The sequence below is a fragment of the Somniosus microcephalus genome, chromosome 19, assembly GCF_052327205.1.
Source record: "Somniosus microcephalus isolate GS21.2 chromosome 19, FLI_Smic_1.0, whole genome shotgun sequence".
Taxonomy (NCBI): domain Eukaryota; kingdom Metazoa; phylum Chordata; class Chondrichthyes; order Squaliformes; family Somniosidae; genus Somniosus; species Somniosus microcephalus.
Window position 1 is genome coordinate 24,604,998 of NC_141005.1, and position 25,573 is coordinate 24,630,570.

The 25,573-nt window shown below is 43.4% G+C and overlaps 2 protein-coding genes across 2 annotated transcripts in view; both read left to right on the top strand.

Annotated features, from left to right (window-relative positions):
• Nucleotides 1–14,923, top strand: part of LOC147104220 (aldehyde dehydrogenase, mitochondrial-like) — a 66,301-nt gene extending 51,378 nt beyond the window's left edge. Inside the window, exons 7-13 of the mRNA XM_085961383.1 lie at nucleotides 3,189–3,302; nucleotides 4,138–4,240; nucleotides 5,286–5,470; nucleotides 9,550–9,714; nucleotides 11,566–11,723; nucleotides 13,523–13,637; nucleotides 14,222–14,923. Coding sequence (XP_085817509.1) covers nucleotides 3,189–3,302; nucleotides 4,138–4,240; nucleotides 5,286–5,470; nucleotides 9,550–9,714; nucleotides 11,566–11,723; nucleotides 13,523–13,637; nucleotides 14,222–14,254 — 873 coding nt within the window. The 3' untranslated portion in view covers nucleotides 14,255–14,923. The remainder of the gene's footprint in view (nucleotides 1–3,188; nucleotides 3,303–4,137; nucleotides 4,241–5,285; nucleotides 5,471–9,549; nucleotides 9,715–11,565; nucleotides 11,724–13,522; nucleotides 13,638–14,221) is intronic.
• Nucleotides 14,924–16,549: 1,626 nt separating this feature from the next.
• LOC147104221 (uncharacterized) lies at nucleotides 16,550–25,316 on the top strand. Its single transcript, XM_085961384.1, has 3 exons — nucleotides 16,550–18,173; nucleotides 20,894–21,256; nucleotides 22,654–25,316. Exons 1-3 carry the CDS (start codon nucleotides 18,107–18,109, stop codon nucleotides 22,749–22,751), a joined length of 528 nt encoding a protein of 175 aa, XP_085817510.1. The 5' UTR covers nucleotides 16,550–18,106; the 3' UTR covers nucleotides 22,752–25,316.
• Nucleotides 25,317–25,573: the final 257 nt, after the last annotated feature.

Consider the following 25,573-nt stretch of genomic DNA (forward strand, 5'->3'; position numbering starts at 1 on the left):
TCGACCTGAAACATTAACTCTGTTTCTCTCTCCACGGATGCTGCCTGGCCTGCTGAGTTTATCCAGCATTTTCTGTTATTTCCAAGTGTATGTAACCTTTCCTCATAATTTAACTCTTTAAATCTGGTATCAAGACTCTTGTTATTTATCAGCCCAAGCCATGATGTTGTCCAGGTCTTGGTGAATACAGGCGTGGACTGCTACATTATCTGAGTAATGGCAAATGGAGCTGAATACTGTGCAGTCATCAGCAAACAGCCCCACATCTAACCTTGCGATGGAGGGAAGGCCATTGATGAAGCAGCTGAAGATGGTTGGGCCTAGGATGCTGCCCTGTGGAACTCCTCGGGTTGAGATGATTGGCCTCCAACAACTGCAACCATCTTCTTTTGTGCTAGATTCAGCCACTGGAGAGATTTTCCTTTGATTCCCATTGACTTCAGTTTTACTAGGGCTCCTTGGTGTCATACATGGTGGAATGCTGCCTAAAATGTCAAGGGCAGTCATTCTCGCCTCGCCTCTGGAATTCAGCTCTTGTGTCCATGTTTGGACTAAGACTGTAATGAAGTCTGGAGTGGTTCTGGCGGAACCCAAACTGAGCATCAGTGAGGAGGTTATTGGTAAGTGCCACTTGATGGTACTGTAAGATTCGGATTGCAGGTCACACAGATTACCCAAAGGGTCTTGGGAGTTGTAAGGTATTTTATTAAGGAGCGGCAGTTTAAGTTAAGTACAACACGCAATCAAGATAGACATAGTAGACATACGACCGTGACAATCGGACAGACGGCTGGCGGTGCAAACAGCTCTTCCCTTCCCTTCCCTTCACCGTCCGTGCTAAAAGCTCTTTAGATATCTCTTTTACTCTTTTTAGGGGTGGGCCTAGGGTAGATTATCAAAGATACAGTCAACAACCTTTCGAGCACACAAACAGCAGACAGCTAGTCTGGAAACAAGGTCACCATCACGGTGCAGAATGTTATAACATCCGCAGGGAATCAAGAACATAAGCAAATTCTAAGCATCTATTCAGTTATTCAAACACCAGTGTAAAAAGATTTGTTTGTCTCGTCATTTCTTTCAATTCACTATTTCTTACAGTACTGTTGATGACTCCTCCCATCACTTTGCTAATGCAAATAACCCCACTGGAAGAGGGATCCAGGCCTGGAACCCCAAAGCTGGAAATTTATTTTCTCAAAGCTTTCAGTATCCACCACGGGGGTTGTGAATGGGATAGAATCATAGAAATTTACAGCACAGAGGAGGCCATTCGGCCCATCTTGTCTGTGCCAGCCGACAAAGAGCTATCCACCCAAATCCCACTTTCCAGCACTTGGTCCGTAGCCCTGTAGGTTACGGCAGTTCAAGTGCATATCCAAGTACTTTTTAAACGTGATTAAGGTTTCTGCCTCTACCACCCTTTCAGGCAGTGAGTTCCAGACTCCCACCATCCTCTGGGTGAAAACATTTCTCTTCAATTCACCTCTAAACCTCCCACCAATTATTTTAAATCTATGCCCCCCTGGTTATTGACCCCTCTGCTAAGGGAAATAGGTCCTTCCTATCCACTCTATCTAGGCCCTGCATAATTTTATACACCTCAGTTAGGTCTCCCCTCAGCCTCCTCTGTTCCAAAGAAAACAACCCCAGCCTATCCAATCTTTCCTCATAGCTAAAATTCCCCAGCCCAGGCAACATCCTCATAAATCTCCTCCGCACCCTCTCTAGTGCAATCACATCCTTCCTGTAATGTGGTGACCAGAACTGCATGCAGTATTCTAGCTGCAGCCTAACTAGTGTTTTATACAGTTCAAGCATAACCTCCTTACTCTTATATTCTGTGCCTCGGCTAATAAAGGCAAGTATCCCGTATGCCTTCCTAACCACCTTATCTACCTGTCCTGCTACCTTCAGGGATCTGTGGACATGCACTCCAAGGTCCCTCTGATCCTCTGCATTTCTCAGTGTCCTACCATTTATTGTGTATTCCCTTGCCTTGCTAGCCCTCCCCAAATGCATTACCTCACACTTCTCCGAATTGAATTCCATTTGCCACTGTTCTGCCCACTAGACGAGTCCATTGATATCTTCCTGCAGTCTACAGCTTTCTTCTTCATTATTAACCACACGGCCAATTCTTGTATCATCTGCAAACTTCTTAATCATACTTCCTACATTCAAATCCAAATCATTGATAGATACCACAAAAAGCAAAGGACCCAGTACCGAGCCCTGCGGAACCCCACTGGAAACAGCCTTCCAGTCACAAAAACACCCTTCGACCATTACCCTTTATTTCCTGCCTCTTGAGCCAATTTTGGATCCAACTTGCCACTTTGCGTTGGATCCCATGGGCTTTTACTTTCGTGACCAGTCTGCCATGCGGGACCTTATCAAAAGCCTTGCTAAAATCCATATAGACTACATCAAACACACTACCCTCATCGACCCTCCTTGTTACCTCCTCAAAAAATTCAATCACGTTCGTCAGACACGATCTTCCCTTAACAAATCCATGCTGACTGTCCCTGATTAATCTGTGCCTTTCTAAATGAAGATTTATCCTGTCCCTCAGAATTTTTTCCAATAATTTTCCCACCACAAAGGTTAGGCTGACTGGCCTGTAATTATGCGGTCTATCCCTTTTTTAAGCAACAGTACCACATTGGCAGTCCTCCAGTCCTCGGGCACCACACCTGTAGCCAGAGAGGATTGGAAAATGATGGTCAGAGCCTCTGCTATTTCCTCTCTTACTTCTCTTAACAGTCTGGGATACATTTCATCCGGTCTTGGGGAAGGGAGGGGCCTGAGAACCCCTCCACTTCGGATAACTGGTGGGTAGTTACTATCAGCATGGGGCGGCATGCATGTGTCCAAGTTGCACCCATAGTGGCGCAAGGGCCTGCTGGCCCCAAGTAAATGAGGTGGCCTCTCTCTCTCCCTGCAAAATCCACCAGGGTCAGCACTGGTGAACATAATCGTGGCATAACTACTAGGATTGCATCCCAGTGATTTTTTGGCTCCCTGGACTTTGTTGTTTGTTATGCAGCAAATTGGAAAAGTAGATGAGCGATGACTGGCAGAAACTTGCTGTTGTGTTAGATTGTTAGATCTGGGTGGAAAGGATTTATAAAATGTTCCTTTTCTGTTAATGTTGCTGTCACATTTTTTCTCTTCATTGACAGGCTGGATTCCCACCAGGGGTTGTGAATATGATTCCTGGTTTTGGATCAACTGCAGGAGCAGCCATTGCCTCGCATATGGATGTTGATAAAGTTGCATTCACAGGATCCACTGAGGTTAGTTTGGAAACTGCAGCCCCTTAAGTTAACCTCCTGGAATTTTGGTACAGATTAGATCAGTGACTAACTGATTAGTGAATAGGTTGCAACACAAAATACAAATCCCTGCTGGAAATGTAATCCACAATTGAACTGGATAAATTAGTGCAATAAGTTTACAGGCTTTTCTGTAACACACATTCTTTAGTTGCGGTGGTTGATTACATTCCATCATGTAATAACAGCCTGCCACAAAACAGTTTATCTCTTCAGTTGCTGACCAGCCTGTGCATTTCTAGCATTCCTTTTCCTGTGTTACTGCCAAGAATGACTTCAAGCTATGCACATTGTGTGCAAACAGTTCTGCTGTTAATACTGTCACGTTGCCAGTTCTGAGCTCTGGAATTAAATGATGCATGGTGAAGCTCTTGTGTGGCTCAATCATCAAAAGGGTTGAGTTTTATAACGGACTTGGTGTGTAGATGTCACTTGAGCTAGTGGGTCATGACCACCAACAAACCAATCACTTGAGCAACAGATCAGAGACTTTATAGAAATGAATTAGAACATAAGAACATAAGAAATAGGAGCAGGAGTAGGCCAATCGGCCCCTCGAGCCTGCTCCGCCATTCAATAAGATCATGGCTGATCTGATCCTAACCGCCAATCCACTATCACTGACTTTGGGGATGATCTAACTAATGATTTTGGAAATTTTGCGTTTGGGTTCATGAATTATGTTTCCTGAACACTTCCTGGTAATTATTTCCTCTTTCTCTGCTTCCTGCTGGCAGTTTAATTTTTTAAGACAATTGTTTTTCAAAAGCCTGTCCTGTCTTACAATCTCTTGCAGGTTGGCCACTTGATCCAGCAGGCTGCAGGAAAAAGTAATTTGAAGAAGGTGACACTGGAACTGGGCGGGAAGAGCCCAAACATTGTCCTTTCTGATGCTGATGGTAAGAAATGCTACTGTACCTGTGACATGAACAATTAACTTGTTCTAGAACTTGTTGGTTCTGTTTGTTTCTGAGAGTGGGGGGAGGAGGAGAAATGAACATCTGTTCAATAAAACCCACTTATGGCTGTTGGGGTTGCTGCCGAACATGCATACATACATGCAATATATATGTGCAGGAAACTCTCGACTTACCGGCACCTAAATAACCGGAAATCTCTGTTAACCGGCAAAATTCAGGAGTAGGTTCAGGTAAGTTTTACTTCATATTAGTGGCAGTTCCTGGATCTGTGGCTGTGTAACTGGGGTTCGTGCACTTGTTGCTAAGCAACAGGGACGCTTGGTCTGTGGCCGGGGTTCCTGCACATGTTGCTAAGCAACAGAGAAGCCTGGATTTGTTGCTGTGTACGGAGCTCTCATACCTTTTAACTATATCTCTCTGTAATCTGGACTTTTTGATAAACCGGCACCACGCCGGTCCTGTTGGTGCCGGATAATAGAGAGTTTCCTGTATGTGTATATTTTAATTTTGTTGTTTTAAAGTGAGAAATGAAGATGAGTAAAAATTCTATTCCATTTGAATTTGCATATCCAATTTAAGTGGTCAAAAGTAAAGATCCATCTTTTGGGAGTAGGTTCAATCTAAAAGAAGATTTTTCCTTCCCATCTGTGTTAAACTGACATGTTGCCTTCATTATGTATCTTGTAGCAATGGGAAGGGGGATTGGAAATTAATTGACCTGCTCTGGTCTTGCAAAAGTTTTGCTGGATACTTGTAGAATTCGGAGACCTACAATCTTGTCGCTTGCCTTTTGCCTTGCCCTTTCCTTCCCTCTTTCAATCCTAGATTAGTAACTGGGACCTGAAAGAACAAGCATTCTGCAGGTTGGGCTAGAGGAAGGGATTTGGGCGAGAATGTTAAACCAAACTTAACTTCGTGTCAATCTCTAGATAAACTGACATTTTGTTTTACAATAATTTCTCCCCTCCTAATCAAAATTTACTCTCAGAAAATGTTCCAACTGATTACTCTGTTCATTTTCCAGTGGGCCATGCAGTTGAGGAGTCCCATACGGCTCTGTTCTTTAACCAAGGACAGTGCTGCTGTGCTGGATCACGCACATTTGTTCAAGAATCTATCTACGATCAATTTGTAGAGCAGAGTGTGGAAAGAGCAAAACGTCGTACTGTCGGAGATCCATTTGATTCCAAGAATGAGCAGGGGCCACAGGTAGATTTACAGGAAACTGAACAACTAGTTTCAAGAATCTCTTCTATTGTCCTTTACCATGTAATGAATGCTACCTCATGGTCCTTCATGCAAAGTTCTTGTTTGCTATTGTCTCTTTACCATTACACTCACAGCTTTTGTTTCTGTTAGCCCTACTACAAGTCAATACATTACTTAAAGTCATTAACTTCTCTGAGGTATTGATTACAGCCAATAGCTGCCTTGCAAGCCTAGTTCATATTGGTATCCACAGTAGAATCACGAACCTTAGTCATGTAATTGTAGGGAGATGTTATGGAGAAGGATCATTGCCCCTAGCTGTGTTTCAGTGATGAAGCTGTAGCTGAAGAATGTATCTATGGCAAGGGAAACCAATGGAGTGATTCATGACTTCTCAAAAGAAAAATCATTGCTTTGTGCAGTCTGGGTTCCTGCTAGTACTTGCATAAGGAACAGTAGCATAGTGGTAATGTCACTGGGCTGGTAATCCAGAGGTCTGGACTAATGATCCAGAGACTTGAGTTCAAACCTTACCACGGGAAATTTAAATTCAGTGAATTAAATAAATCTGGAATTTAAAAAAAAAAAAGCTAGTATCAGTAATGGTAACCATGAATCGTAAAATCCATCTGGTTTACTAAAATCTGCTGTCTTTACCTGGTCTGGCTTATGTGATTCCAGACCCACAGCAATGTGGTTGACTCGCAACTGCCCTCTGAAATGGCTTAGCAAGCCACTCGGTTGTAACAAACCGCTATGAAACACAATAATAAGAATGAAACAAGAGGGACCACCCGGCATTGACCTCGGCACTGGCTACGGACACGGCAATGGCACACCCAGCCCCTGCAAAGTCCTCCTCACCAACATCTGGGGACTTGTGCCAAAATTCTCCCACAGACTAGTCAAGCAACAGCCTGACATAATTATACTCTCAGAATCATTCCTTTCAGCCAATGTCCCAAACTCCTCCATCACAATCCCTGGGTATGTCCTGTCCCACCGGCAGGACAGACCCACCAGGGGTGGCGGCATAGTTGGGAAGGAGTGGCCCTGGGAGTCCTCACCATTGACTCTGGACCCCATGAAGTCTCATGGCGTCAGGTCAAGCAAGCGTGGGCAAGGAAACCTCCTGCTGATTACCACCTACCACCCTCCCTCAGCTGATGAATCAGTACTCCTCCATGATGAACACCACTTGGAAGAAGCACTGAGAGTAGCAAGGGCACAGAATGTACTCTGGGTGGGGGACTTCAATGTCCATCACCAAGAGTGGCTCAGTAGCACCACTACTGACCGAGCTGGCCGAGTCCTGAAGGACATAACTGCCAGTCTGGGCCTGCGACGGGCGGTGAGAGAACCAACACGAGAGGAAAAACCTACTTGTCCTCATCCTCACCAATCTACCTGTCGCAGATGCATCTGTGCATGACACTCTTGGTAGCAGTGACCACCGCACAGTCATTGTGGAGACGAAGTCCTGTCTTCACACTGAGGACACCCTCTATCGTGTTGTGTGGCACTACCACCGTGCTAAATGGGATAGATTCAGAACAAATCTAGCAGCTCAAAACTGCGCATCCATGAGGTGCTGTGGGCCATCAGCAGCGGCAGAATTGTATTCCACCACAATCTGTAACCTCATGGCCCGGCATATCCCTCACTCTACCATTACCATCAAGCCAGGGGACCAACCCTGGTTCAATAAAGAGTGTAGAAGAGCAATGCAGGAGCTCTTTTGTCCATGAGGTGCCAACCTGGGGAAGCTGCAACACAGGACTACATGCATGCTAAAATGCGGAAGCAGCATGCTATAGACAGGGCTAAGCGATCCCACAATCAACTGATCAGATCAAAGCTCTGCAGTCCTGCCACATCTAGTCGTGAATGGTGGTGGATCATTAAACAACTAACATGAATATCCCCATCCTCAATGATCGTGGTGCCCACCACGTGAGTGCAAAAGACAAGGCTAAAGCGTTTGCAACCATCTTCAGCCAGAAGTGCTGAGTGGATGATCCATATCTGCCTACTCCTGAGTCCCTACCATCACAGAAAGCAGTCTTTAGCCAATTCAATTCATTCCACGTGATATCAAGAAACGGCTGAGCGCACTGGATACAGCAAAGGCTATGGGCCCCGACAACAACCCAGCTATTGTGCTGAAGACTTGTACTCCAGAACTAGCCGCGCCTCTAGCCAAGCTGTTCCAGTACAGCTGCAACACTGGCATCTGTCCGACAATGTGGAAAACTGCCCAGGTGTGAACTGTCCACAAAAAGCAGGACAAATCCAATCCGGTCATCGACAGTGCTATCAAACAGCACTTACTCACCAATAACCTGCTCACTGAGGCCCAGTTTGGGTTCCACCAAGACCACTCAGCTCCTGACCTCACTACAGCCTTGGTCCAAACATGGACAAAGGAGCTGAATTCCAGAAGTGAGATGAGAGTGACTGCCCTAGACATCAAGGCAGCATTTGACTGTGTGGCATCAAGGAGCCCTAGTAAAACTGAAGGCAATGGGAATCGGGAGGGAAAACTCTCCACTGGCTGGAGTCATACATAGCACGAAGGAAGATGGTTGTGGTAGTTGAAGATCAATTATCACAGCCCCAGGACATCGCTGCAGGAGTTCCTCAGGGCGGTGTCCTCGGCCCAACCATCTTCAGCTGCTTCATCAATGACCTTCCCTCCAACATAAGGTCAGAAATGGGGATGTTCGCTGATGACTGCAGTGTTCAGTGCCATTCACAACTCCTCAGATAATGAAGCAGTCCATGCCTGCATGCAACAAGACCTGGATGACGTTCAGGCTTGGGCTGATAAGTGGCAGGTAACATTCGCGCCACGGAAGTGTCAGGTAATGACTATCTCCAACAAGCAAGAGTCTAGCCACCTCCCCTTGAAATTCAATGGTATTACCATTGCCGAATCCCCCACCATCAACATCCTGGAGGGGGTCACCATTGACCAGAAACTTCACTGGACTAGCCACATAAATACTGTGGCAACAAGAGCAGGTCAGAGGCTGGGTATTCTGTGGCGAGTGTCTCGCCTCCTGACTCCCCAAAGCCTTTCCACCATCTACAAGGCACAGATTAGGAGTGTGATGGAATACTCTCCACTTGCCTGGATGAGTGCAGCTCCAACAACACTCAAGAAACTCGACACCATCCAGGACAAAGCAGCCCGCTTGATTGGCACCCCATCTACCACCTTAAACATTCACTCCCTCCACCATCGGCGTACCGTGGCTGCAGTGTGTACCATCTACAAGATGCACTGCAGCAACTCGCCAAGGCTTCTCCGGCAGCACCTCCCAAACCCGCAACCTCTTCCACCTAGAAGGACAAGGGCAGCAGGCGCATGGGAACACCACCACCTACAAGTTCCTCTCCAAGTCACACACCATCCTGACTTGGAAGTATATCGCTGATCCTTCATCGTCACTGGGTCAAAATCCTGGAACTCCCTCCCTAACAGCACTGTGGGAGTACCTTCACCACACGCACTGCAGCGGTTCAAGAAGGCGGCTCACCACCACCTTCTCGAGGGCAATTGGGGATGGGTAATAAATGCTGGCCTTGCCAGCGACGCCCACATCCCATAAACTTTTTTTAAATTCTGATTTGGCTGATGGTCTTCCATTTTTCAAATAGGCAAATATTCTTAACCAGGTCAAAATTAAATTGCTTAACAGATTCACTGATAGCTGGGATGCTGCCTTCTTTGCTGGAATTGTCTACCAACACTTGCCATCTAGATTTGCAAATGAAGTAGTGGCCACTTGTTGGAAAGTAGCTGGTCCAAATGGAACTGAATTCCAGCACGAGTTGGTAACCTCCAAGGAGGGAGGGGAAAAATTTGGGGGCAAGAAAGATCCTTTTGCGGTTTTTAAAAAAATGATTAACATCACTAGTACCCAAGTTGCAGGAGGATAATCATTTGTGGAAGTGAATAATTGTTTGATATTCTTACTAACATTTGGTTATTGGCTACTTGTCCTGGCCATTGGAACCTTTCTGCGGCTATAACAACTGATGGTGAGGTGACCAATTATGGATGATTGTTACAGGTGGATGAGGAACAATTCAATAAAGTTCTGAGATACATTAGTTGTGGAAAAAAGGAAGGAGCCAAGCTACTCTGCGGAGGAGGAGTGGCAGCAGATCGTGGGTACTTCATCCAGCCAACTGTGTTTGGAGATGTGAAGGATGATATGATTATCGCCAGAGAGGAGGTAAGTCCACGCACCCAGTTTATATGATTATGGCTGGATATCTATATGTTTCAGTAATTAGTGCTCAGGAAATGTTAATTGGTAAATGCTACGTTGTCGGCATGGCTCAGTTGGTAGTATTCTTTGTATTTTGGCAGAAGGTTGTGGCTTCACGCTGTGGACATAAAATTCAAATTGAAAGGAGGTCATTCAGCCCATCAAGCGCACGACCCATGTACATTTATGTTACCCTTCCACTTGCTGCTAATCTTTTGCTTCAGAGAACACCAAGTTCCTTCTCCAACCTCTGTTTGGGCGGGGGGCAGAAAACAAACTGTTATTCATATCTCTCTCCTAAATTCCCCCTTCTCAGTCGACAAGTACGTAATCTAGACTGACACCTCAGTGTTGTACTGAAGGAATGCTGCATTGTTAGAGGTCCATCTTTTGGATGAGCCCTTTCTGCCTGTTTCAGTTGGGTGTTAAAAGATCCCGTGGCACTATTTTGAACAGCAGGGAGTGCTCCTGGTGTCCTACCCCAACATTTCTACTCGACTAATATCACCAAAAATATTCATCTGGAATGTCAGCTTTGGCTCATTGGTGACATTCTTGCCTTTGTCAGAAGATTGTGGGTTCAAGACCCACTCCAGAGACTTGAATCCAGACCGACACTCGGTACAGTTCCAAGAGCGTGCTGTGCTTTTCCTGTCTTTTGGGTGATGTGCTGAACTGAGGTCAGTCTGCCCTCTCAGGTGGACATAAGAGATCCCATCGCACTAATTGAAAAAGAGCAAGGGAGTTCTAGCCAATATTTATCCCACAACCAACACCACTAAAACAGACTATCTGGTCATTTATCTCATTATTGTTTGTGGAACCTTGGTGTCGGTACAAAGCTACAGCAACTGCACAGATGTACATAATTGGACATTAAACACCGAGACATCCTGAAGTAGTGAAATGTGTTATATTTAAGTTATTTTTCTCTGCTGTTTTTGAGATCTTGCAAAATGAAAATAACTGCAATGTTTCCCTGCACAGCTGCACTTCAGAATAATTTATATGTGAATCACTGAGAAATTTGAGTGACACTATATAAATGTATTTGTGTTTCTAAACTGAGAACCTTACTCAACTTTTGACTTAAATGTTTCACTTGTTTAATTAAAATTATTTCTTTAGAATTTCACGAAGTTTTGGGGAAGGTGTGGTGATCTGCTTTTTTCCCTTTCGGACACTTGAGTACCCTGTCCAAACTCGATCAAGGTGCACATGTAAATAGTGGCTCTTTGTGAATGATTCACCAGAGAGACCAACATCCATGGAACTGTACCCCACCAAGACATCACTATATTTATTAAATGAAGGGGGGGGGGGGGGGGGGAGTAAAAAAAAATGTCTTTCTCTCTAAATCGATGGTAATTATGTCACGATTGTTGACCCTTACCTATTGGTGTCCGTTACCAAGAGTGTGGAATTGACCGCACTGTTAGCAACTCCTGGTACAAACTCACTTTAAAAACTAATGAGAGACAGATGTCATGATCACAGACAGCAGGATGTGATCTCAAGGGTGTAATCTAATTTTAAGGTTCAGGTGACTGTTCAGGCTTCACTCTCTGGTGGTTTGGCTTTATCTGAACTTGTCGCGTTAGATTACAGCCTGTACCTCATGCCATGGTATCTATTCCAGCTTTTATTAGCATATAATTTCATGGAAATATCTCTGTTCTACTAGGTGTCGATTATTGAGAGTTATTTCCTCTATCAGATCCAAAGCTTGTTAGAAATCTAGGAGGCTATGTTGGAAGTGCTATTGGATATAGAAGAATTCATATGCATTCTCATTTCTGTTTTCCTTTCTTGTAGATCTTTGGACCAGTGATGCAGATTCTGAAGTTTAAGACAATGGAGGAGGTGCTTGAGCGAGCAAATGATACCATATATGGACTTGCAGCAGCAGTGTTCACCAATGACATCAACAAGGCCAACTACGTGTCTCAGGGGCTGCGTGCAGGAACTGTCTGGTAAGCTTCCCTATCTTATCTGAGGAATGATGTTCTTGCCATGGAAGGAGTTCAGCGAAGATTCACCAGGCTGATACCTGGGATGGCAGGAATGACGTATGAGGAGAGATTGGGTCGATTGGGCTTGTACTTGCTGGAGTTTAGAAGAATGAGAGGGGATCTCATTGAAACTTATAAAATTCTGACAGGACTGGACAGACTAGATGCAGGAAGGATGTTCCTGATGGTCGGGGAGTCCAGAACCAGGGGTCACAGTCTAAGGATAAGGGGTAGGCCATTTAGGACAGAAATGAGGAGGAATTTCTTCACCCAGAGAGTGGTGAACCTGTGGAATTCTCTACCACAGAAGGCAGTAGAGGCCAATACATTAAATATATTCAAGAAGGAGTTGGATATATTTCTTAAGGCTAAAGGGATAAAGGGGTATGGGGAGAAAGCAGGGACCGGGTACTGAATTTGGATGATCAGCCATGATCGCATTGAATGGCTGAGCAGACTCGGGGCCGAATGGCCTACTCCTGCTCCTATCTTCTATGTTTCTATGTCACAGGATGTCTGACTTGTAATCAAGTCACAATTGTGTTTTTTTACCCCAGTTTTCTCCCCTACTTTCTTGAACACAAAGGACAAGTGGCCATTCCTCATTTGTGACCATTAATGTCAGAAGGCTATTTGACAATGAAGTGCATGACATCTGAGGCTTGCCTGATGTCCATGTCTACTTTCCAGTGCAGGTCAAAACTTAAACAAAGCCCATATGGGGCAGAGGTGCTATTGCCTAAATCTTCTGTAAGTGGGTCCTGTTACAAAGGATAGTTCAATGTGTTCTGCATTTGGGGGGGGAAAAAAAGGATGTTCAGGATACTCCAGGGTTATAGAATGGACCGAAATGGTGCAGCCCCAAAATGTAACTAAAATAATTGTTCCATCTTTGAATAAGTACTACTACAGTCCCCACCGCTTATAGCTGGTGTGTTCGTGCATACGCAATTTACCCTTAATATGCAGTAGCCAGTATAACGTGATAGTGTTTTAAGAATGCTGTTGTGCTTATCAGCATCCACAGCTCTCTGAACCACTGCCTCAATGAACCTCCTTGCTGCCGGACTCTCGGCCTGACCAAGGACCCTGAGCTACACAGCACCAACCTCGCCCTGGATGCAGCCAGCAGGAAACTGGAGGAGCAGGAAGCGGGATAACCATTTAAACACCTCATTAGGGCACTAAATTTTGGTGGCTGGGATTATTTTTGTTAAATATTTTTCATATGTACTTCACTCATACAATAATGTCACGGGTGAGCGCGCAACTGTCTCTACCTGAAATAAATGGAGTACTTAAGATGCGATAACCGGCAACTTTGAGATTGACATTCATGCTAATGGTTATCACATTTTTACTGATATGTGACTACCCATGGATGTTTTTTTAAGTGGTAGGGACTGTATTTGTCCTTAGCATTGCTCCACAGATATTGGATGGAGGAGAAATTTACTTTTTTTTTTACGGTAACAATTCAGTTATTTCACCAATTCCATACTTCTATAAAGGAGTAGCACAGCACTACCACGCATAAATACTTAATCATCTGATATTGAAATAAAAATCTTAATCTTAAATAATTAGAGGATGTTCGAGTTGATTTCAATTTATTTGTACTTCTGAGGATTTTCAATGATGACTGTCATTGGCTATAAAGGCACCATTGGACAAGAAAAGCCTTGATGGCATTTTTGAGCTAGTTTCTAAATTTGTAACTTATTTAAACTTCTTGTTTTCCCCCCCCCCCCCCCAAACAGGATAAATTGCTTTGACGTATTTGGTGCTCAAGCGCCATTTGGTGGATACAAAGCTTCGGGCACCGGGCGGGAACTTGGAGAATACGGATTAGACGCGTACACAGAAATAAAGACTGTGAGTAATGAATGGTAGCTGTGTAAACCCAGATTAGAATGTGGTGATCATTATACAGTTCATACAGGGCTTTGGATTTATTTTTACAGTTGTGGCCCAAATTTCCTACAGTACACATGCATAACTCCTGCCCCCCACCCTTCTATTCCCTCCTAACTAATGCTATATTCAAATCTATAGTCGCATGTAGCCCTCCACTATCTCAGCCGGGTGGCCATTTTTCATGTGAGCCTAGATACTTGAGGGTTAGCAGGTTATTTGTAGCCAAGCCTGATGCTGTCCTTGCCTAGTGTCCACAACTACACACTTATCCAACAGGAAACACTGGTAGCAGCACCTCTGCTCTTAGTTTTTTCCATCACCAGTTTAGGCAATTCATTCAGTTGGAGTGCCCCTACTGCCACTGGAGCTGAGATCAGTTATATCTCACAGAAGAGCACTTTCTACCAATCAGTCTTAGTTGCAGTAACATAGAAAGCTAGGATGCAGACACTTCTGGTGTGAAGCTTATGTAAGGATGAATGTTGAGTGTTGGAGCTTTATTTTCACAAAACAATAAATTATCTCTTTTCTCTTCCATTCAGGTGACAGTCAAGATTCTCCAGAAGAACTCCTAAACTAACTTTCGATGCACTTATACCCTTTTTTAAAGGTGGAATTCTGAAGAACATGAGACATTTAAACTGACTAAATCAATCATTAAAGCTTATGTAATGAAAAGTCTAAATCACATTAACTTTGAACCTGATAATCAATGTAATTGCTTTTATCTCTTGATAAACTAAGATGTTTTACTGCTGAAAGTAAACATATGCTGTGGAATTCCCTCAAGTATGTGATAATGAGCTTTGATTATATTTACAACTATAGTTTCACATGGGTAAATAAAGGAGAGACATTTGGTGGCGAATGGCCAAAATATTAATTATGGTTCTTTTTGTAATTGGTTTGTTAGGATTGCTGTTTTGAACATTTGCAAAGTAAAATACTTGGCTGGTTAAGCATTGTAAGGATTCCCCTGGTTTCTAAGTTGTTCCTCTTTTTAAATCTTTGATCATGATTGTAAGGATTCCATCCATATTTTACATGGGCCGAAGACTTCTCATTGGCTGAAGCTATGTTCAATATACATGGCACAGATGAGATGGAACGTGTCATTATTTTTTTACGGATTAACTTTCTGTGCTGAGTATTAAACTTTTTGACAAGGAATTTGCTTTAGAATTGTATACCAAAAAAATCACATACTGTACAGTATCAAATAAAGAAGCAGATTTGATTGCTCATATACTGCATTTTCACTTTGAGCTAATACATTTTGGTGAAACATCTTCATTCCCCTGATTTATGTCCTGCTTGTGGGAATAGGCACACAACCTCTTCCCAGCGTTCTGCAAATGTTGATTTGTAACTAGCTACTAGGTGCTGTATGAGACAACTTTGCACACGTGAATGTTTATTTTTCCCTCGTATTCCTTCAGTGGCATAATGAGATCAGGCACTCTACATGACAAATCATGACTGGAGGATGTTTCACATGAGGGTAAGGGAGGAGTTAGAATTGGAGAGATGACAAAGCTTGGATGAGACAAGTTGAAGGTGAGTTTAGGTAGAGAACTCCAGAGTGCATTTCCATGACTGAAGGCTGTGTTACCTACAGTTGAGTGGAGGGATTGGGGATCTACAATAGGTTGGAGTTAATAGAGTGCTGGGTGTTGCCTAGGAGTTTAAGGCTGGAGGAAATTGTTGAAGCCATGGTGAGATTTGTTAATGAGAACATGATTATCAAATCAATAAATTGGAGGATGAGAGCCAGTGAACATTGGCAATATCGGGGTGAGCGGCATGTAGGATGTGGACAGCAGAGCTTTGGAGAACTTGATATCTGAAGCTTGGTCTAGAATCAAACAAGAAGCCAAAGATGACCTTCATTAGGTTCAGCAAACAGACTACAAGGATATGCAATCAGGCGAGGGTGCAACATTTCTGGTAGGTGGTGAATAGGATAACTTTTAATCTTGTGAAGATACAGAATGTTCTGGCTTATCTGCGACTTGCTGGATAAACAATTGGAAAGCAGAGTAACAAATGAGTGCAAACATTTTTGACAGTAATTACATTTTAACAACTTTATGGTTTCTATCACTGCTGCTGTAATTTGTTATAGCGATAGATTTTTGATATTAAGGGAATCCAGGGATATGGGGATAGTGCGGGAAGGTGGAGTTTAGATCAGCCATGACATTGAATGGTGGGGCAGGCTCAAATAAGAACATAAGAAATAGGAGCAGGAATAGGCCACTTGGCCCCTCGAGCCTGCTCCGCCATTCAATAAGATCATAGCTGATCTTGGACTCAAAGCCACTTCCCTGCCCACTCCCCATATCCCTTCACTCCCTTATCTTACAAAAATCTGTCTATCTCCACCTTAAATGTATTTAATGGCCCAGCTTCCACTGCTCTCTGGGGCAGAGAATTCCACAAATTTACAACCCTCTGAGAGAAGAAATTCCTCCTCATCTCAGTTCTAAAAGGGCGACCCTATATTCTAAAACTATGCCCCTGCGTTCTAGATTTCCCCACCAGGGGAAACATCCTCTCTGCATCTACCTTGTCGCGCCCCCTCCTGCTCCTATTTCTTCTAAAGGCAAGACCATTCTCCACATGTCTTTGTAAAGCAGAAGAGGGGGTGAGAAGCTTTAGATATCCTGTTTGATCAATGTTTATGAGGGAAATTCAGGGCTGGGGAAATGGGAGGAGTGAGGCAGATCACAGATCAATTTAAATAAATAAAAACTACTGAAAATACTCAGCAGGTCAGGCAGCATCTGTGGAGGGAGAAACTGAACCGTTTAGGTCCCGTTCTAATGGGAGGTCATCAACCTGAAAACTTAACTGTTTCTCTCTCCCTAGCTGCTGCCTGACCTGCTGAGCGTTTCCAGCAATTTTTGTTTTTATTTCAGATTTCCAGCAACCGCAGTATTTATTTTTACTAACTTATTATTTAAAGTGCGAGACGTCAGGGTATGTCACGTTCGATTGAGACTGGTAGCTTTACAGTGTGATGCGGTCTAATAATTTTCCAACCTGGGGTTGCAGAGCAGCCTGGACAAGAGGCGCTTGTGGTTCCAGCCCTCGCCGTGCTCGGGAGGAGCGCTCGTCTCCCGGCCCAGCTCGTCCATCTCTGGATCAGGAACCAGCTGAATTCGGGAAATGGAATAGAAATCTATAAAAGCCGCTGAGTGGGGGCGGGAGGACAGGAGCAGCAAGCGGATCCTTAACGCGAGTGGATGGACAGAAATTGGAGTAAATACCGAATGATTTTTTAACAAATCATGTCTGCTTGTCATGTTTTGGGGGAAATGGAGGAATAAAGATCGATTTATAGAAAAAGAGCGACGGGAGGGGGGAGGGAGATTAAAAAATCAACAGTGAAATAATAGAAATGGAGGACATCCAGGATCCTTTAACCAGATTTTTTAAAAAAGGATCGGGAATAATACTTCAGGATAGCCAGCCAAAGAGGGAAAGGCTTATCCAATTTTAACGATTAGCTAGTGGGAAAGGAGCTTTCCCGGGATACGCAGAAGAAATCCAGGAATAGCCAAGCAAATAACGGAATTATCCCAAAACGAGCAGAGGGGATGCCTCAGAATCCAAAACCAGAGAAAAATAGGAATACTTCCAGGATAAGCGGTCAATAAGCAAAGGAATTATCCAGGGAAGGAGGAAGTGGGAGATTAATTATTCCAAAATAATCAGAAAAGGGAAATATCCTGGGTTAACCAGCTAAGAAGGAATCGGGGAAGCAACAGGAGAGGAAAAGGGGATGGGATAAACCAAACAGAGGAAATCTCTGGACCAATAACACTGGCCAGAGAAAGATGGAAACCTGGTCTTCTAAAACTGGACTCCAAGCACGATTTGAGCAGGAGTAAGGGCACAGTTCGAAAAATCCGGTAACTAGAAGGGGGAAAACACAGAAAATAACTCGAGCCTATCAGAAAACGAAAGGAGAGAGCAATGTGTGGGATAAACAGATCATTTATCAGGATTTGCAATCCAGGAGAAAGCAGTAATTCGAAATAAATGCACCTGGATCGTCCTTTTGCACGTCCCGAACCAAAAGAAGGGAGAATATTGTTGGAGAAACGTTGATACGGGGTAGCGTGGAATTGTCTATGGCAAACGATTTCCTTATATGGGATAACCCGGGATAAATCTTTTTATGTAAGATTTGGAAAGGAGCACGTTGCATCTATTGGGCTTCAGTCAACGAGAAACTTGAATCCAGGATTTTTAAAAAGGCCGACTGGAGAGTGAAGACTGGGATTTGGCAAACTTGATTGTAAATCGTTCCAGGCACACAGGAAGGAGTTTTCATCCAGGAGATATTCGCCTGGGTTAGTCTTCCTCGTGGTTTGATCCCAAACTGCTGAAAAGGAGGTCCCTGTCCAATCCTGCCTCCAATGGGCTGCACTTCCTCCATAACCACCGACAAACTTGCACGCCAGCACCCGGACATCCAAATCAATGGTAAGATTGGCTTGCTAAGAGCTTTCTGTTACAATTGAATGCTCACATAACATATAAGAATCATTGACATTACAGCACAAGAGGAGGTGCTTCAGGCCACGGCGGGTGCCTACTCTATAACTGGAACTACCTGCTCCAATCTCATTGCCCAGTCCCTTCCCTTTTAAATTGTAATCTCTGCCTCAACAGCAACTTGTGGTAAAGCATCCCATATTTCAATAACCTTCGTTTAAAAAATCTAACATTCCCCCTTTTTTCCCCTGGTGATAATCCTGCCGCTTTATTACTGACTCACCAACCAGTGGAAACAAGCTTTCAGTTTTTACCCTCTAAAAACCTTTCAGAATTATTACAACGACCATTAGATCCCCCTTTAACTTACTCTGTTAAAGGTTTTATTTAACCTTTCTTCATAACTATAACTTTAGTTTCTTGATATCATTCCCTTGAAGCTTTACTAATACATTTATTATGGCTCTAATATCTTTCCTATAATTGGGTGCCCATAACTGCAACAATGGCGTAACCATGTCATGTAATTCAGCATAATTTCCTTGCTTTTGACGTCATATCCCCTATGACTAAAACCCAGAATGCCACTATAACAATAGAAAATGCTGGAAAAACTCAGCAGGCCAGGCAACATCAGTGGAGAGAAATTAGAGCTGACGTTTTGGGTCAAAACCCTTTATCAGAATGCCACTAGCCTTTTTTAACCTGTACTTCCATCTTTAAAGAGCTATGTATCTGCATCTCCTGGTCTCCCTGTTCTTCCACTCTATTATGAGTCCTACTGTAGAAAGAATGCTTCTTTTTGCTCCTCATTTATTCCCAAAATGTACTTCTTTATATTTATCTGCATCGAACTGCATTTGCCATCAATGTGCCCACTTTGCTAAGCTGTCTGTATCTTCCTGCAATCTTATTCACAGTTTGCCATGCAGTGCACCCTATTTTTTGTTTTATTAGCAAACACCGATATCATTCTTCTTGTACCTATGGTCAAATCATTTTTATAAATGAAAGCCAAAAAAGCTCCCAGCCCAGATCCCAAGGAAACACCATTACCCCCAAACCTGCAAGTCTGAAAAACACCCAGTTACACCTATTCTTTGCTTTCTGTCCCCTAGCCATCTCTCTATTCATACGGCTACATTCCTTTTAATTCTATGTGTATTATTTTTCATAATATGTCTTTTATGTGACACCTTATCAAATGTTCACTGAAAGTTCATATATATATACTACTACATTGCTTTTATTTATGCACTCAGTAATTGCCTCAAAACATTCAATTAAATTAACTTAATCATGATGTCCTTTACTATTCCATGCTCACTGTCGCTGTCCCTGAATAGCCCACGCCTTTCTAAGTGTTCACTAATTCCATTCTGCATTATGGGCTGTAGTAGTTTGTTCACAACCGAGGTAAGATTAACTGGCCTGTAATTTCCTAGTTTATCCTTTTCCCCTTCTTTGAACAAAGGTGTTAATTTTGCCACTCTCCACTCCTTTAGCACGTTTCCCCCAGCTGCAGCCAGGTGAACACTGTACAAAGGATGCATATCACAAGATTGATACAGATGAGGTAAACCATTTAGCTTATCCTAGTCCTAGATCTGGTTCTGGGTACAAAGCAAGACAAGTAAGTGACATGAAGGTGGAACACTTACATAATAGTGACTGTAAGTAAATTAGGTTTACATTGAAATAGATTTTTAAAAAGCTGATAAAGCTGTTGAACATGCCAGCTCGGTCAACATCCTACAGCTGGGCAAGCTATGAATGGAAGCCCAGAGGCATATGCAGCAATAACGCAGATTAATTGTTCGGAAAAATGGCAGATCAAACAGTGGACCAGCAATGGGAGATATTTAGAGATGGATGAGGTACAGATTAAATACATACCAACTAGGAGTAAGGGGAGCTAATCAAAAGCAGGGATACCATGGATAAATAGGTTAGAGCAAGAATGAGGTTTATAAAAGAAGCTTATGAAAAATATGAAGGCAATAATACAGGAGAAAATGAGAAATATAGAAAGCGGGCAAAAAGAGCGATTAGGTGACTGTGCAGGGAAGTAGTAGCAGAAGATTTGTTGGCTATTTTGGGATAAGTAGGAATTAAAGCATGATAGGACAATGCACGGAGACAGACAGGAAAGGACACAACGCTAGATGTGGTCTGACCAAAGATTACATCATTTCCATTTCAGTCACCCAGTGTCTGCAATCCAGGTCAGTTATAGCAGTTAAGATGCAGAATTGAGTTCTCTGTACCCTGTCCCAACAATATGCCTCACCACCAACCTCAGAGAGAGGCCTGGCCACTGTGAGATTTTTCATTTCCCATAACAGTAATCCTATGAGTTCTTTGAATGTAATTGCCAGTTTCATACCAAAATAAAGTCAGCTTTGTATTGTGAGCCCATGGCAACTAGGTGCTTGATTCAATCGGCTTAAATTAATTTCATGTGGAATCGCTACAGCTGGCACTCGGGTCCCAAATGTGAAAGGCTATTGTCTAACTCAGTGTGCCACCCAGTCAGGGAGTATTTCTTTCTGCAGTGAAATGATTTTAATAGGTGTGTGCTGACCTGTCCAATCCATACAATTCCCTGTATGATGCCCTGTTCAGTATCTATAGCTCCCCATGTGTGATGCAGTTTTGATCTTACATTTCTCTCTGTGAATTCCCTAGTCCTCTGATTTAATTTTCAGTGATTGAGCCCAGCACTGTGACTGCTGTACATGGTGACACACCCTCCTCCGTTATCTCGGTAACACAACCTACAAAGTACAAGATATCTGATGCCCTTCAGGTCACAGACATTAGAAAGTATGGACGGTGTCATTCAGCAATCAGCCGCCTTGGAGAACCAAACAGAATGTTTAGTGAGACATGGCAGCAGGTTTCAGATTGTGGTAAAGATGAAACAAGCCTCAAGAGGAGCCGATCTGCTAAAGGTAGCAATTCAGAACATGGACACTGTTCATATTCCAAGAGAACAACCGTTTGGGCAAATGGGATAGATTCCAAACAGGATGAAAAAGTGATGGAAGTCAGACCGCTCCTCCAGTCAGGTAAGGCTGTATTCATTTAAAAGCAATGGAAAATGTAACAGGTATAGCAAGATATGATATGAATGGACATTAATGTATTGGGAATTTTGACATTTCTAAATTGTCTGCCCTCTGTTTTTCTTCAATGGTTCTCTTTAGCTTTTCCTTCCTCATCTGAAGGTGGTGACTTATGCTGAGATACAGCTTCCCAGTGCCAGCAGACCTCTGCTGCTTTGGCCAAGTGGCTCTTCTTCATATCATCCAACCCATGAGTGTCAACAGACTATTCAATAATGGGGGCATCACAGCTGAACACAAACTTCTTCCTATCCAATATCCACTCAGATGCACTTCCAACAAGGAGTCACTGAATAATGATGAGGAGTAGGAACGCTTGTTGATTTCCATACTCCCCCAAACTGAGAATATTGAGGCCAATTATACCACTCCCGCCACCATCTTTGGCTGAGATCCGCGAATTCAGCTCAGGCTAGAGACTTGAACCTCAGATCTTCTGGACTGTGTAGTTCAGTATCTCACCAAGCAGTGTACTTACCCACTGACCTCTCCTGTTTTTTATACTGTATAAATGTTTTAATATCTATATGTAAACTTGTCTCAAATTCATTAATGCAGACTATTTACACAAAGGTTTATTTAAATTCCGCTGTGGTACTCCTGAGTTACGTGCAGTCTTATGATGTCAGCTCATCCCCATTAGAAATTGGCTGCGATAATTTCAAACTTATTTTGTATAGGGTCCTTACTACCATCAGAGAGAAGAGGCTTCTTACCTTCATTCTGGGCTCAATTTGAACCCAGGATTCTGGAGGCGAAAGGACAATATTTTGGTTCACTACACCATTTAGTCACCATTCCCCAGTATGTGCCAGCAACTAAATTAAAACAAGCTAATAATATGGATTGCAAGTACTGACACAATTTGATCAAAACATTGAACTAAACACAGAAATGAGAGGATTGTTTTAGAAGGTGCCTTTTTTTACTCATTCACAGGATGTGGGCATCACTGGCAAGGCCAGCATTTGTTGCCCATCCCTAATAGCCCTTGAGAAGGTGGTGGTGAGCCGCCTTCTTGACAACTGAGTGACTTGCTAGGCCATCTCAGAGGGCAGCTAAGAGTCAACCACATGGCTGTGGATCTGGAGTCACAGAGGCCAGATCGAGTGAGGACGACAGATTTCCTTCCCTAAAGGACATTAGTGAATCAGTTTTGTTGACATGGCTGAAGGTGGAGTTATAATGAGAAATAAATCCAGGTGAAAAGGAAAATATGGGGGCAAAATTGCAACAACACAATGTTAACTTCTGTGGTAAAAGTAACCAAAGTAGAATTCTCTCCTTGCTCTATCTTTTGAAGCCAGAGGATTATATTGATTTTATTTATTTTCTTACAGAACAGCTGGATTCAGTTAACCTGAAAGAAGCCCGACTCCAACCATCTTGTGAGGACCTATCTCAGCAGTTGGATCTTAGTAACTTGGCCTTTACTTAACTTTACTTTTACCCAGTCTTACCTTCTCCTTACAGAACTAGCCATGAACTTTATGGCCTCGTATTGTCTCCTTCCCCACTCATCTTGTAGCAGGATAACTGTACTCTAATCCTAATCTATACATGATTACACAACATCCTAACCACTGACAAGGCCCGAAGCCTCTCGAGAAAGACCTTTTCACTGTTAATACTTCTTGGTGTGAGAAAGGGTCCATGTAACACTTCACAGTTCAGAATGTTGGTACTTGTGATATGTTATAGTATACTATTGATAAAAGATTGTGTCTTCAGAAGCTGCAGCTAAGAGCCACTGCGAGTGACCCATGTAGCCAGAGCAGGCATGAGGCCTCACTGGGGTTGGTTCCATGTACAGTAATTGCTTCCATTTGGAGGAAAAGCCAAAACACTGGCTTGTTTGGAACTGTACACATGTGAACATTATCCAACAATCGTTATCCTTGGCCCAGTGAGGACAGTAGTAACAGTTGAACATTGGGACAGGCATGAGGGCACAGTCACCTGCGTTATAACATAGATTGACCCATATCAAGATGCACCCACACAGTGACCTATGGTAGGAGACACACAATGATCAATATTACAACACACAGTGATAGCAGGTGCTATCAGATGTTGACATTATCTAAATCTGATTGAGGTTCCCCATATGTCTGTTAAAGTACCGTGGATTGTGTATTATCCTGTATATTGTATACTCCAGATTGTGTATTTTCCTGTATATAACACACTGTGGACTGTGTGTTATTCTGTATATATATTCCACGCTGTGCGTTATCCTTTGTGTAATACATTCGCCCCTTTGTGCTATCCTCCGTGTATTTTTGTCCTGTATTCCTGTGATTGGAAATTGTTTTAATAAAATTAAAGATTAAGAATATATAATTGTGATGTGATGCATGACAAGATCCGTGATTCACCAAAAAGTAAACCATTGAGTGACATCAGACACAGAACTTCCAATCAATGAATAAAAGTTGACACACCAAATAAAGTCACTTCACACCGTCCTCTTCTTCTCCTCTCAACCTCACGAGTTGTTGACTGTCAAAAGCTTCTGCCGATATGCTGCACTGTCGGAGGTGCCGTCTTTCGGATGAGACATTAAACCAAGGCCCCGTCTGCTCTCTCAGGTGGACGTAAAAGATCCCATGGCACTATTTTGAAGAAAAACAGGGGAGTTCTCCCCGGTGTCCTGGCCAACATTTATCCCTTAACCAACGTCACTAAAACAGATTATCTGGTCATTCTCACATTGCTGTTTGTGGGAGCTTGCTGACGCGTTTCCTACATTACAACAGTGACTAGGCCCCGATTTTAACTCCAGGTGGATTCCCCGCTCAGGCCTGAGTTAAGATTACAGACGGGTCTCAATGATGTCATCGGGCCGCAACATGCAATATGCATATGTAAAGAAGGACCTTGTTGGCTCCAGGCTGGCTGTAAAGCGCTTTGGGACATCCTGAATCGTGAAAGGCACTATATAAATGAAAGTCCTTTCCTTTTCATTATTGTGGACAGGGTGGGGCTTGTGGATCTGGAAGTGGCCAAGTGGTCACTGGAGCAGCTGGCCTCTTGCCCTATGATGTCTAAAACAGAAGAGCTTGTTTAGCTGTATACATAGTGACATTTGATCTTGCAGCTAATTGTAAGGGCACTACAATACTTTGAGAAAGCACATAATGCTGATATTAACTATGACTTTGCCGCATCTCCACCAACCTTCTCTTGTCACCAGTCTCACCTTCTCCCACAGCCTCTCCTGTCTGTCTGCCTATCATCTGTGATCCTGGTGGTTAGGCTGGAATTAAACCCGCTAGTGCCCTCCAGCACTGGCTCTGTCAGTGTTTGCGAGCCAATGGGAGGACACCAAATTACCATGGGACAGGAGAACGCAAGCAACATATCAAGCACATGGGTGTCTGCCTGCTATTGGCCCCTGGAAACATTGGTGCCCTCATGCTCATGGGGGTGGGGTGTGGGTGAATGCGGTTTCTTATCACCGTCCCCAGCTATGGTCTTCCTCAGCTCCCTTGGTAAGTGACTGTCTTTAAATTTTAAAACAAATTGGCCTCTTTTCAAGGCTCTAGGCTGATCTGGACCTCACCCTGTGGGGCCTAGCTGTGCCCAGGTGGATGCCAGTACACCTCACCAGTTACACTCGGTCACAGTCCAGCCTAAGAAATGGGAACTCCCAGGAGTCCTCATCCATGGCTTCACCCCAGCCTTCATTTGCCTTGTAAGGGTCGGGCACCTTAAAGAGTGGAAGGTGTTCTTCATCTCAGTATGTCATCAGAAGAAGGTAACCACAGTGGGAGGGGAAAGGTGAAGCCAGATGTTTCCACAGGGGTAGAATGGAGAAGAATTATAAGAAAACATACCTCTCTTCCCCGCAGCATCACCACCACCCCCCCAACCACCCTTCTCACTCACTATGCAGGCAACCCCTTGTAAGATTCGCAATTTTCAGCAAAAATCACGCAAGAAAACTGGATAAAATAAGACTGTTTATTGACCAAAGTAAGCTTGCACAGAAAAACCTTTGATAAAAGGGCATACAAAATGGCCGCCAGGCCCCGTGATCAGTTTATGAACCATTTTATTTCTGTTACTGCAAGCCAGACAGGCTTGTGGATTGAAGACAGTGAGCCCACGAAAGCCAGTCTCTGGGAACCGAAACTCAGAGCAACAGCATACATATTCAATGGATTATAAGTACAGGATGGGGCCCATCAAGATATGGGCGGACAATGTAAAAACACTTATACCCATTTATCGTACAAAGGAAAAACCGTTTAGCAG

Excerpts from the sequence above, each read along its gene's own strand:
- LOC147104221 (XM_085961384.1), top strand. The coding sequence starts at position 18,107 with ATGGGCTGCACTTCCTCCATAACCACCGACAAACTTGCACGCCAGCAC. Across the intron at positions 18,174-20,893 it reads CCCGGACATCCAAATCAATG|TGATTGAGCCCAGCACTGTG; the intron begins GTAAGATTGGCT and ends TTTAATTTTCAG. Across the intron at positions 21,257-22,653 it reads CAGACCGCTCCTCCAGTCAG|AACAGCTGGATTCAGTTAAC; the intron begins GTAAGGCTGTAT and ends ATTTTCTTACAG.